Raw genomic sequence first — 14,024 nt, 5'->3', positions numbered from 1 at the left:
GTCAAACAGATTGGATCCAGATCATAAACAAAGTATAAACTTTGCATCTGATATATATGGATCTGAGCTGTTTGCAGCTGATATCACTATATGTAAAGACTGATTATATGAAATCCCTTCATAATTCGTTGTTATTATTCTGAATTTGTGTCCAATAGCTGATTCATCTATATCAGAGTCCCAGATAAGGTGTGTACATCGCAAATTTTAAAACACTTATTTAGCGACCAAACTCTATGTTGTGACCATTCATAGGACTCGTCTTTTCCAAGACGATTCTTATCTTATGAATGTTAACAACAAATGGTTTGGTTGAGAAATATTGAAACTGATCGAAAAATAACTCAGATACGCACAGAAAAATAACTCAGATACACACGCTCATCTGGAGTCCTGTTATAAACATTAACAAACATGTATATCATCATAACTATGTCTAACCCCAACCCATGGTTTAGGTACCCTGAACCTCAAACTTAATCTGAGCCTCCTCTGCCCCTAAAGCAGCCCTTTATATGATTTTTGATATTTTATGTGGCTGGTGTAGGGTCAGAGGAATTTCTATAGTGAAAATGTGAGAGTCCCACATTTTCACCATAGAAATTCCTCTGACCCTACGTGTGCCAGAAACATGAAATATCAAAAATCTTAAAAAGGGCTGGTTTAGGGGCAGAGAAGGCTCGGATTATATCAAACGAGGCATTTAAGTTTATAAAAAATCTGGAAAAGAATAATAAATGCGAGATCCAGCGTTGCCAATAGATGGAACCTCCAAGCATTGAACAATATCAGAAAATAAAATGAAATATTGTTCATCATTGAGGATCCACACACTCCTAGATTTTTTGAAATATTGGGCCCAAATTCCAAACTGCGGATCCGTCGGTCCATCAACAACCTGAAAAAAACAACAACATCATTATGATAACCTTAATAACATATATCAGTTATCAGACATTAGTCTGGATCTAAACTTTTTGCAATGACCTAAGGTTTGAGTTTCAATAAAAAGGCTGGTCACATATGCCAACAAAGTTGTGAGAAAATACAGAGGTTCAGACGGTTACTTTTTCAGTACTAAGGAGGAGTTATAAAATGTTGAGTACAAACTCTTGTGCTAATAGTTTGAATCCAGATAAAACACATCAAAAGAACATAATCTGAGATCCAATTTGTTGAAACTGATGTCATTTCCACAAAAAATAGATTGTGAATGTATGAATCATTTAAAAGCCAATTTAAGCTCATTTAAAAAGAAAAAAATGCAGTCATTTAATTGTCCGAAAAATAAATCAAGAACAGTATAAACAATATCATGAACCATTCTGTAAGGAAATATATAATGAGGGTTTTGTAAAGAGTAGCGTATATTAAATTTAAGTCAAAGACCAGCCGCAAAACATAAGTGTTTGTCCGCAAAACATAAATGTTTGTCCATGTCGACACTATTTTAATAAATCCACAAACAGTATTATTCATGGCATGGTTCATACATAGTATGCTCTCATAAATACATTAACTGACAAGAAACCCAAACATTGTCAACCAGATCTATAGGGGCCACCAAAAAGCAACTTAACTTAAGACAGGTGGCTACCTAATGCAGGCTGAACGCAATACAGAAAACGCTTTTTGCATTATTTTTATCCTGCATTAGGCAACCACTTGCCTTTGTGTCAATCCTTGCCTGTTTAAAGAATGGCTGCTTTAGAGAGGTTGTACTATATAAAGAATGAACAAAGAAAGGAGGAAATCCCAAACATTTAACAAACATGGCCTTTATATTTTATTCTTTACACTATATTTCCTGATCTTTTCATGAACAATAAGAAGTCAATGATGCAAAATTTCAAAACACACTTCCTTATGATTTTTAAACTGATTCTTGGTCAATATTGGATACCGTAAAATATGAGATGATCAGATGTATATGGTATACATGTATATTAGAACTATAAGAAATAACATTAGCTAGAGTTCAACAAATCAACAAAAATCGTCATATGCAGACCCTCAGTTTAAATCAGTTTTAAACCAGTTAAGCAACCGAGTTACTCAGTGTATTTACTGATTCAAAACAGTTTATGAAGTCCCACCGTAGAGTGCACACGGTTAAAAAAATGAATTTACATAGTTTGCACAGTTTGTTTTAGGCCATGTTATAAATAATTTAACAACCAACTATTTACACTTACTACTGCAGGTATGTTTTTTTTCCCCATTAGCTACCAAAATATGGGTTCCAATGTCGTACCTATTAAGTGATTATTGAACAATGTTCAGCATTATCCTCCGGATTTATTGAACTGTCATTATGCAAATGAAAAAAAGGCCAGTGTGTGCTGTTGTGGCCAACCACACAAAATGACCTTTCTTCATTTTCATTATGACAGTTTAATAAAACCAGAGAACACTAGTAAGATATAACATTACATCATCAAACACCAAAAGTATCAATTAAACAAAGAAATATAAATCTGCAAGCTTGAGAATCAATTTACTTTCAATAAGGAGAAACTTGTAAAGAAATACTGAAATATTGTGAACAAAACAACGATCATAGCGTTTGTTTCATGGCCTAAGAAGTTCAATGATCTAGCTTTGCATTTGACCATTATAAAAGTGACTTTAACTGTAATGATACATGATAGAAATCAGGAAACAATCAAACCTTGCTTTAGTAATGAGCTGAGTATCTGATTGGTCCATTGGGTTGTCGGATGCTGTCTGGTCTTGGTCCGGATACTGTCTGGTCCACTCATTGGGCTGACCGGTCTGGCTCTCTGGCTGGATTGGCAGAGTGACAGCATCTTCTCTTGCCTGGTCAAGTTCAGCTACTAAGTCATCAAGAGATGTTGTATACCTGAAATCATATATATATATGCAGATATAATGAAGGATTAACTCTATCCTTGCTTCGAAAGTTTGGGCATGAGCAAACTCAAAAAGCCGATGTTTTTGAAATCTAAAAAAAATACTCCATATTTTTTAGAAATGTTGACAAGGTGTCAAGCATCTTGGGTCCTGATGAGACTGCGAGTTACTTGGCGTCTTATCTGGATCCCAGCTGTTTGCAAATGGTACTTTGGCCGCAATTAGCAAGCCAAGGGTTAATAATTGACCAGAGCATGTATGTTTATATATAGATGGTTTAAATGCTTAACATTTTGATAAGATAAATTCATGCTACGATTCATATTTCAACATACCTAGAGCTTGACGGGCTCTCAAGCAGATAAGGTCTACTGTCTTGATGCTTTAAAGAACTAGTCTCCATGGGATTGTCTGATACTGGCTGGCCCACTGGTTGGTTCATCCAAAGATCAGGCCCACAGGATGGACTGTCTGGCTTGACTGTCTGAATGTCGGAGCCATCTCTTTTCTGGTCATATGGCTCTGTCACATGGCCATCATACTGAGGAATGTACCTGAAATTATTACATAAATGAAGATAATTATCTACTCAAGCAATAAAAAGATTTACATGAGTGCTCATTTATTATCAAGTTTTCTAAACAAGTTCTAAACAACATCATTTTTTTTTCCGCCCACTATTTTATTAAAAAAAGATAATTAACAAACATGAATGTGATTATTCTCACATATATACTTCATCAAGGCATAGTTTTTAGCGGTAAAGTGCATTTCCGCAGTCCCTCTGCCCTATAGATTAACTGTGAAAAGGCTAACGTCGCCTATGGTAACGTCGTTACAATGTTTGGTTGAAACAGTATCAGCAGATAGTTGCAAAAAGGATTATTTTTAGAGCAAATGACATGGCAGAAAATGTGAGCTTTATGCATCAGTTATCTTGACCTCTGATCATTGCTGCTTAGACAGATAATTCACATTTCAACTTACCTTGAGCCATCTAGGCTATCCGGCAGATAGGCTTGACTGTCTGGATCTGCTATGGGACTTGTCTCCATGGGGTTGTCTAATACTGACTGGCCCTCTGTTTGGCTCATCTGCTCATCAGGCCAACCTGTTGGAATCTCTGACTGGTCTGTCATAATGTCATCTCTTGCCTGGTCATATTGCTCTGTCATATACTGTTTTGTTGACAGGCCTTCATCATCTGGATTAGCTCTGTTATCTTCCCAATTCTGTAGAAATTCCAATACAGATAGTGATTCATCTATTTCCTCCTCAGAGTCTGAGAACAGAACTTCATCAGAATGTTTGCTAATGGGCAACAGGGGAACAAAGTGGTTGGGAACCCAATTACTAGCCAACATATCAGTCCTTGTTGTTGTCCACAGGATATGAACACGTTCTTTGGTTTCTGTTCCTCTTGGCTTTATAAGCCTGTTCAAGTCTTCTCTGACATGAGGATTTCCGAGATTAGGGTATACAGACTGCACATTACAACCAAGTACTGAAGCAAGCCCGAACAATTGCCAGATTCCCATGTAGACAGAGTTTTGGCAGATATCTAGAACTTCTTGTTCATATATGGATCTGATTTTTGATGGAGATAACTGGCTGCCAGGCATAAATTTATCCGAATACATTGCAAAATGGTTCGGTAGCTGCTCAGCCCTAATTTCAGAGTTTTCATCTCGGCCCTGTGACAGAAACTTGTAATCAAGATAAATGTCCGAATTCTCAACCATTTCTATTACTATTCTTGCTCGTATTTCTTGATGATGGTCTTCTGATCCAAAAGAGAAAATTGAGCCACAACGAGGTAGGCAATTGCCATCAGCCCCAACTCTTACTGGTACTCTCAAAATTTCTGGTTCCCAAACTTCATCTGGCATCAGATCTTTTGCATATTGGTCAATGCATGCAGATAGCTGAACAACATTGTATGATTGTCCTTGTAATTCTATATCCTTCATAACATTTTCTTGTCTGAAGTACATCACCATTTGCTTTAACTCCTGAAATGTGGTTGCTTGTTCCAATGTCTCAATCACAGTTTTGAAACAGATGGAACTGCTTTTTCCGGTTTGACCATTTCCTCGAGGTGACTCTGTATCTGGATCTGTGGATTGTCTTTTCTGGACAACGCACTTCTTGGTTATGGCTTGGTTTTTCTTGTTGGACCATTTCGATGAGATGAATCTGAATCTGTATCTGATTCAGTGGATTGTCTTTTCTGGACATCGCACTGCCTCGTTTTTGGCTTGGTTTTTCTTGTTGGACCATTTCGATGACATGACTTTGTATCTGGATCAGTGGATTGTCTTTTCTGGACAACGCACTTCTTGGTTTTTCGCTTGGTTTTTCTTGTTGGACCATTTTGATGAGATGAATCTGAATCTGTATCTCATTCAGTGGATTGTCTTTTCTTGACATCGCACTTCTTGGTTTTTGGCTTGGTTTTTTTTGTTTGACCATTTCGATGAGATGAATCTGAATCTGTATCTGATTCAGTGGATTGTCTTTTCTGGACATCGCACTGCCTGGTTTTTGGCTTGGTTTTTCTTGTTGGACCATTTCGACGAGACGACACTGTATCTGGAGCGGGCTGGCTTTCCTGGCATTTCAGTCTCTCAGGCACAAGGGTCTTTATTTCAAAAGTATTCACATACTTAGCATTTAAGCAGTCCGGGTCATCCACCTCACAATTGTTACAAAACCATGATAGATTTCTAACTTTCAGTTTGTCTTTGACTGACCTAATATTCAGCACTTGGTGTAGCTTTCTTGTATTTGGAACTGTTTTAACATTTGTAACATCTGGTCTATCTCTGTTGATTTCTCCCAAACCAACAAAATGAAAAGTTCTTTTCGAAAGAATGTCATCTAATTCTAAGTTTTGTTTACAGTACTTGTAAAGTTCATTGGCGTTATTTATTTGTGCATGTCTTCCTACAATAGCCCTGTCTACAGCTTTATTTAAAACGCCAATTTCTGCATCACAATCACCTTTACCATGTTCTGATCCAAAAAAGTTTCTGTTGATTTTTGTATCATTTGAGTGGGCAATGTCAGCTAGTGGTCCTTTGGATTTGTATTGTGCACTGCACCCATCACTGAATATCACTTTTCTGTTGGGCTTGTAGCCTAGAGTATTTTCTAGTTCATGGTCAACAACCTGTGCGAAATGGTTAACCGCATGATAATCATGCCCGTTGTCCTCAGATATGACTATACTCGAATGTCTGACGAGACCAATGTCTGATTTGTAATATGTCACTATGGGATGTAATGTTATTTGACTGGCGGTATAAAAGGCAGACTTTACCTCATCTTGGTACTTCACCTCCCTGTTTTTAGCAAAATCCATCACTTGCAATATATCCCTGTTTGGAAGTTCCTGTTTAATCTTATTAAATTGATTTGATTGCCAAATTGCTGTATGCAGATGTTGAAAGATGTTTGTACCTTGAGCTGCCTTCAGTATGTCATGTTCCAGAAACTCCTTCAGACATTCTTGTTTTGTTCCTTTTTTTGTAACAACCACACGCTTACTTTTACCCATGTCATTTTTCTCATACACCCATCTGCACCATGTTAATGTTTTTTCCTCAGGGACGCTTTTGTAGTACTCAGACAGTTTGCTCATATGACTATTGCAGTCCTTGCAAATACCATTGATGCAGGATCATGAAATTGTTGACCATCACGTTTTGGACACAAGACAATATTTGGAATATCCATTTCATTGGTACTCTTCATCTTTTCTGGATCTGCCATGGCCTTAGTAAGGGAAAGCATCTTGTATCTTACATTAATACAGTAGACACAGCAGCAATACTCCCGGAATGAAATCTTTAAAAGACGGACATTTCTTTTTCGCAGGGCAGCAAACTTTCCCAGACTCACTGCTTTGGTAGGATTTTCAAAATTGTATTTCGAGTGAGCTGCCTTTAGCGACACTTGCATAGCGTACCCATTACCATCTTTGGTTGCATATCGTTTCTGCGGCAGTATGCGTGATATATCTTCTCTCATGAAAAACTTCCGGATCCCCAAAACATCTACTCTACTTTTGCGTTTCAAAAAACTTTTCTTAACAAGCCGTGTTGCTGCCTTACATGAGCTATTGTTTCGCCGATTCTTATCTACCTTTCTCTTTTTCACAGAAAGGGCTTCTTTAAGGTCATCTAACGCCTTCTTTTTCCTTGGACTTGCTCTTTGTTTTAGGTTTGAAATGACTTTTGCAAATTTTCCAGGTGAGTTTGGCAACTTTCTTCGTACTTTACTTGTTATATTCCATTCCGTTCTCTTTAAAGTAAAAGGGTTGACTGGGCTAGTGACTGAACTTGCAGGCTGTATGTGAGAAGCTTTCTCTCTCTTCAAAGCCTCTCTCTTCAAACCTTTCCTCTCTCTGTCCCTTTTTCTTATCCACATTTTCTTTTGGTCAACTGCATGAGTCTTTCTTTCCTTTTCATTTCTCGATTGTAAGACCTTTTTGACTCAATACTGTGTCTTGTTGCAACAACTGATTTTTTTACTGACCTTGGCGGAGTTTTGATAGAGCCATTGGCCTCCATTTTCTTTTTATCTAACCACTTTTGTTGTCTTTCACGCTGAAGTAGCAGTTCATGCTGTTTTTGTAGCTTTGCAGCTTCAGATGGATTTTTCTTTTGCAATTCTTTCTTCTGTTTTTCTCTCCTCTCCTTCATTCGCAATTTCTGCTTGTCCAAATACGCTTTGTATCTGTCAGGATCATCTTCCTTTAAGTTTATTTCGAAAAGTCGTTGATCTATTCATTTTCTAGCAGGTGGATCTGAAATTAAGAACAAAGCTTGGGTAATTTTAGTCAACCCTTGGGAACCATGGGCTGTTTTATCTTATACATGTGTATCTACTTCTGGTATAGGGCACCATTCCCAATGGCAAAATAGTGTTTCTATAGCCACTGAACTACACAAGCACTGATAATTTCTGTGAGAATTCATGAAAACCTGATGACGTTACCATAAATGATGTAAACATTTTAGCGCCAAATACATTTATAGGGCAGAAGGACAGCAGAAATACAAATTTCTTCCATAACAATGCCTTGCGGTGTTTATGTGATACATATTGGATCTTACACGAGTTGTCGTTTGAGATAAGCCTTTGGGAGCTAAGTAACATTTTAGTCTAGACGCGTTTAAGAACAGCTTATCTTATAAGACAACGAGTGTAAGATTATTTTTATCACATATTGAAGAGTATGAATGATACTTAAACTAGTTAACTGTTAGCAGAATAAGCTGAAAGTAACGTCGTGTATTGTGACGTCATTTGGTACAATATAGCATGATTAAGCTATGGCGTCATTTCTTGTCTTGTAAACATGTGTGTAAGATAAGAAAATTCTTGAAGGTTTAATTAACCCGGAAACAACAAATACTATGTGATAACAAGAGCAACACAGAGCGAGTGCCAACGCTCGTCTTTTTTTAAAAGGGGCATTTAACTCAGTAATAATAAAGCCAGAGTTATGTGACTTTGTATAGATATGTGTTCCATTTCCTAGGAATATATCTATCAAGTTCCATTTGAGTTATGAGGTAAGGTTAAAGGTTTTTTTTGCGCAGACGATGACGACGCAGACAACGCCAAGGCTATCACAATGACTCGATGGATAGAAATATATTTTATCCAACTCGATCAATAAATTAAATCCTCAACATACATTCATTTAATATCCTCTATATGTGACATTGCTTGGAAACTGCCCGAGCGTACAGTTTGTTGCACCAGTTGTCTGTCAGTTCAGGGTGTCACAGCTTAAAAATCACACAATTAACTTGACAAAAGCATTTCAGAGGTAGTGCCAATGCTCGTCGGGTTTTTTAAGTTCGACAAGGGAATAACTTAGTAATTATTAAAGCCAGAGTTATGTGACTTTGTATAGATATACGTGTTTTGCTCCTAGGAATATAGTGTACACCAAGTTTCGTTTGAAAATGTTGAACGGTTTTTGAGTTATGAGGTCAGGTTAAAGTTTTGGGACGATGCATAAATGACAAAGACGACGACAACAAGGCGATCATAATAACTTGACTTAAATATATGGCTAGCCCCATATTATTCAGTCATTTCGCTTTCAGTATATTAAGATTAAAAAATAATCGATGCATTCGCGTTGTTCATCGTCTAATATATCAAGGTGTGCAAAGAGTTCGGATGCGCAGGAATTTGACCACGAGGGCGTAGCCTGAGTGGTTAAATGTACAAGCATCCGAACGATTTGCACAAAGTGATATATCAGACGATGAACAACAAGAATGCATCGATTATTTTCATTCTAACATGACTATAACTCTGTATCAATCTCAAATATGCAGAACTATATTCTAACGCGTGTTGTAACCGACGTCCACTAGCAACCAGACGTCTTTAAGTAAACAATGATGTCATGAACTTGACAAAGTGGCGCCATTTGTCCAGCCGTTTTTTTTGCACAATCAACAATGCTAGATTTGTTCTTTGTTTATTGTGACAAAGTCGCGTGTCATGTTAGAATTCTCTATTTACTCTAATCATTTTTCAAAGGAGTCAAGTAACAACATCTTAATTCAAATTCTTTACACAAAATTAATTAATGTTCTGTTATAATAAAAGATATTATAACTCTTCTCCTGATTAAATGTACACATGGTCAACACGATTTTGCTAAAAGTATTTAATTATATTTCTTACAGCACATTTAAATAAGCTGTGTAAACAGGTTCTTCACTGCACAATAATAAATACATTTTTTGTTTATTTTTTAAATTCTTTTAACCAAGTTTCTTTATTCAATAAATGAGAGTCTAAAGTAGCATGGCGTTGACATCATGACTTCTGTCAATACATGACGATAGCACCACAACAGTTGTCAAAACATGACGAACGCATCAGGAAATTCTGTCTATGCATTACGTTAGCAACACTGCAGTTGTCAAATAATGACGATCGCAACAATAATCGGTGTCAAAGAATGACGGTCGCAACAATTGAATCCGTCAATATTGAATGTTAGCAACAACATTTTCCGTCAATATATGACGTACGAAACAGCCGGAGAACGAAACTCGAAAATGTTACCACCATCAACATCGCGGACAACAAGGTCGTCGATTTAATGTCGACAAATGACCTTTAATAAGTGATATTAACCTGTATACGATTTGAAACGCTATAAATCTAGCCCTTGGTTGCTAACGCCAATAGTTGCGATCATCATATTTTGTTGACAGACACGAAAATAAACGCAAAAAAAGCCTGACCTAAACATCAACTGCCACAGCTTCCGCCATATTGTGTCATTCGGAAACAATTGGTTCGGACCGTTGTATCTTTTAAGACAGTGTGTAAGCGGAAGCAATCGCGTAAAAGGAGCAAAGGATGCGAACGTCAATTTCTAAAATTGACAGAAAAGACTTTCGCAACATTGTTAAAACAGTTTAACAACTAAATACCCAATTAAGCGTAAAACTGATCATTCTCACAGGGTAATAATGTTATTAACCACTGAATTACTCTCTTTTTAGCAATATGCTGTACACATTTAAAATGTTTACCATACTTTCGCGAACGTCTTTTTTTGACAGACGCACAATCCACGTAGAGTATTTTTTAAATCCTTTTATTTTTAATCCTTTAGACGGCACATGTATATGAAATCAAGATGTTTTATAGTTTGCCAATATATCCATAGACTTTAAAAGTCTCGATGTTCAAGGAAAAAAGTAGTAAATTGTTGTTGTAAGTTAGGTTCAGGCCTATCTATACTTGCCTATATGGGAAAACGGGTACTTGTGTCTGTCAAAAATATCTTCTTGCCTTCTTTAAAACATCCGTTTTTTTCGATTATAGGTAGAATAATCTCATGGAAATTAAATTTCTATAAATTTTATTAATGATTCTTTAATTGTATAAATAACATTTACATTCACTTGTTGTCATAGTTAGATCTAGTCCCACTTTTCAAAATTTGACGGAACTTTTATGTTATTAAATGGAATATGTCATATTTTAATGTATTAACATCAAAGCCATTCGTACATTTTGTCATCATCTCTTCCTCTATATCGATTAGATACATATCAAATAAAAATGGACTCAAACGTTCACCTTGCCTGACAACGAGTAAAACATTCAATGGCATCACCTGTTTTACCTAGCAATTTAACACGTGAGCGAACAGTAATATTCACTGCCTACTAAATGTGATTAAAATGTTTGTTTACCGAGAACAATACATTAACTTCACTACATAATAGTATTTATATTAAAAAATGAGTCATCGAACAATACAAACTCCTTATTCCGTTTTAGGATGTGTTTTGCTGAAACTGCTTATAAGTTAATGATCGTCCCGGATGAATGATTCGAACCAAAAAAAAAGATTTTTTTTACTTTTAAGCCCCTTTGCAAAAAAATGATACCATTTTTACAACTATTCAACACCGGTGCTCAAAGATTCTTCCACGAAAAGTGAAACAGAAGCCACGAAATCAATTTTGCTATAAGAAAACAAAAACAAAGCTTTCTTTAGAAAATCTACTATTAAAAGGCAGCCTCTGTAAACTTAAATTTGAATGGCTGGTACAAACGGATTTCTAACCAAAAGTTTAAAACACAAATATAATTACAACGTTTCACAAGAGCTCCCGACATCATTACAAACAGATCATTTTTCAATAGCCTGACTTGTCAACATTATTAAAATTCGATAAATAATTATGCTTTCGAAATGCTTTTCCAAATCGCTTCTTAATAATTGCCGCGATGTGTTTATCATGCGATGTACAGAGACACGCCAATGTTTTTAAATTACTGGATATATATTTATTTAAAGATTTTTTTTGCAATACTTTAGTTTAAATCGTAGGTAAAGTATGCAATAAAATTGTCACCAGTAGAGTTACGAGCTACATATTCCGGGTGGCTGACAGACACAGAGATCCCATCATTTTTTTGCAACTTGAAAACTGCGGACATAAAACTTGTAAAGACAGCACCGTCTGATTCTTTGATGGTTCTTCTGCGTTGCATAAGGACACCAGTCGTTCCAAATCCGTGTGCCTGTAGATTAACGTTGTGACTGAATATTGCTGGTGTATGGTTTCTGCTCGTGGAATTAACATTCAGTGTTGACAAAACTATATAGTAGCCTTGTTTTTTTACAAAGATTTCCCCCTCAAGTTCTAGATGAATGCACTTGTTTGCTGTGAATGTGCGGCAGTATTTATTCCATCGAAGCTTTGAATGGCCTATGAAAGAGAGAAAGTAGCCGTTATAGTCATTTATCAAGAAGCCTTATTAATACAGGTCGTTAATGAAATGTATTCATGCATTCTCAATAAGACGGTGCAACTAACATTTACACCTGTCGCCGTTTACTGACACCGGTTTGAAAGTACCCTGGAGTTAAATATGTATTTGGTTTATTAGATGAACCCTTGGGGAATCTATACCAGACTATCAACATTTTATTTCGTACAATCCTTAGTTATCACACCAGCCTAATGCGTTTCTGTAAGGTCCGTGACTGTCGCCGGACGGAATTTATGTTTTAGAAGGCGAATATTTTCCGGCTGTGTTTGTTTGGCGATGACTTATTTTAATTTCTATGTATGTATACATCCAGAAAACACAGTTTTGACCTCTTTTTACTATTAAGTGAACAACAGTGCGGCTGTGATCAGATGTCGCCGAGGAAAGGGTAAATTCTTTATACCTGTTTCTTGGCAAGTATAATATCGCGTGGGATGACACTGTTTTGAAAAATATGATTAAATATTATTTAGTATTCTAGTTATAATTGTTTTAAATGCTTTAACTTTAACAAATGAGTGACGTTTTGAAAAAATGCAATTTAAATATCATTTTTGCCAGCGTTGATTTAAGACTGTAAGGTTGGTTACCGAGCTTACTATAAAACTATTAAAAAGCAACCTAACATCAAACCTATTTTATATTGCACCATAATCAAATTAGATGATACTTACCAAACAAGAGGGCCATGATGGCCCTAAATCGCTCACCTGAGTAAAAGAATTTAATCTTTGTTATCAATATAGCTTGTTTCTCAAAGAATATTGAACAAAAGCTGTCACGGTATGTGACGAATGCCCCCGAAGGTGACATTGACCTATGGACAAGTATATAAAAAGTTGATCTTGCCTTTATGTGTCAAATACATATGGCAAGTTATTTTAAATTGCCTCTGAGCATAGAAAAAATACCAACCATACTTGACAGCCAACACTCTTATGTCCTCATATTCAGCATTCCATTGTGAATAAACACTTAGTGTATCTTTCACCTTACAGGTAGGGACATGGGTCTTGCACCCGACACGTCGTCTTGGTATGTCGAAAACATGTGGCAAGTCATTCTAAAATCTGTCCATACAAGGGAAAGTTACAGCCCGGACACGACAGCCTATACTCTATGTACTTATATGCAGCATTCCATTGTAAACTATAGCTATCACTGAAGGTGATTAATACCTCCGAACGCCGCCTCTCATTATGATTTATCATTGTATGAAGTTTTATGCTATTCCATCTAAGAGTTTTTAAGTTACTGTCCGGACAAAAGTTTGACAAAAAAAACACACACAGAAAAAGGCAATAATTTGCTTAAATAGTGTAGTGATTCATGTATACTGAACACCTCATTGTGCTGTACCATTGTATAAAGTTTTATTACATTTCATTCGGTAGTTTTCAAGTTATGCTCCGGACAAGAAAAAAGTAAGAAAGGGCAATAACTCTATAATTGGCTTAAATAGAATTGCGGTTCCTGTACACTACACTTCCCCTCATTATGATCTATCACTGTATGAAGTTTTATTAAATTCCATCCAATAGTTTTCAAGTTATGCTCCGGACAAGAAAAGGTAACAAAGGGCAGTAACTCTGTAATTAGCTGAAATAGAATTGCGGTTCCTGTACACTGCACTCCCTCTCATTCAGCACGGACACGAGTTATTGAACCAGACACAGGTAAGACGGACAGACAGATGGACGGACGGAATGTGCGATTTTCATATGCCCACCTTCGGGGGCATAAAAACATACTAGTCAAACATGTTGTCTGGATAATCACTGACAGGACTTGTCACAGTTGCCTGCACACTG

General features: G+C 36.5%; 1 protein-coding gene across 9 annotated transcripts in view; it reads right to left on the bottom strand.

Annotated features, from left to right (window-relative positions):
• Positions 1–612: 612 nt before the first annotated feature.
• LOC128223800 (uncharacterized) overlaps positions 613–14,024 on the bottom strand; it is a 96,699-nt gene continuing 83,287 nt past the window's right edge. For 8 of the 9 annotated variants that reach the window (XM_052933200.1, XM_052933208.1, XM_052933206.1 and 5 more), the window contains 4 exons: positions 3,862–12,149; positions 3,210–3,428; positions 2,672–2,863; positions 613–898 (listed from right to left, as the gene is read on the bottom strand). In XM_052933200.1, coding sequence (XP_052789160.1) covers positions 691–898; positions 2,672–2,863; positions 3,210–3,428; positions 3,862–4,874 — 1,632 coding nt within the window. In that variant the 5' untranslated portion in view covers positions 4,875–12,149 and the 3' untranslated portion in view covers positions 613–690. The remainder of the gene's footprint in view (positions 899–2,671; positions 2,864–3,209; positions 3,429–3,861; positions 12,150–14,024) is intronic. The other variant, XM_052933202.1, reaches the window with a different exon arrangement.

The sequence above is a fragment of the Mya arenaria genome, chromosome 17, assembly GCF_026914265.1.
Source record: "Mya arenaria isolate MELC-2E11 chromosome 17, ASM2691426v1".
In the NCBI taxonomy this organism is placed as follows: domain Eukaryota; kingdom Metazoa; phylum Mollusca; class Bivalvia; order Myida; family Myidae; genus Mya; species Mya arenaria.
The sequence above is the reverse complement of the archived record's forward strand: the minus strand, read 5'-3'. Positions and strand labels throughout refer to the sequence as shown.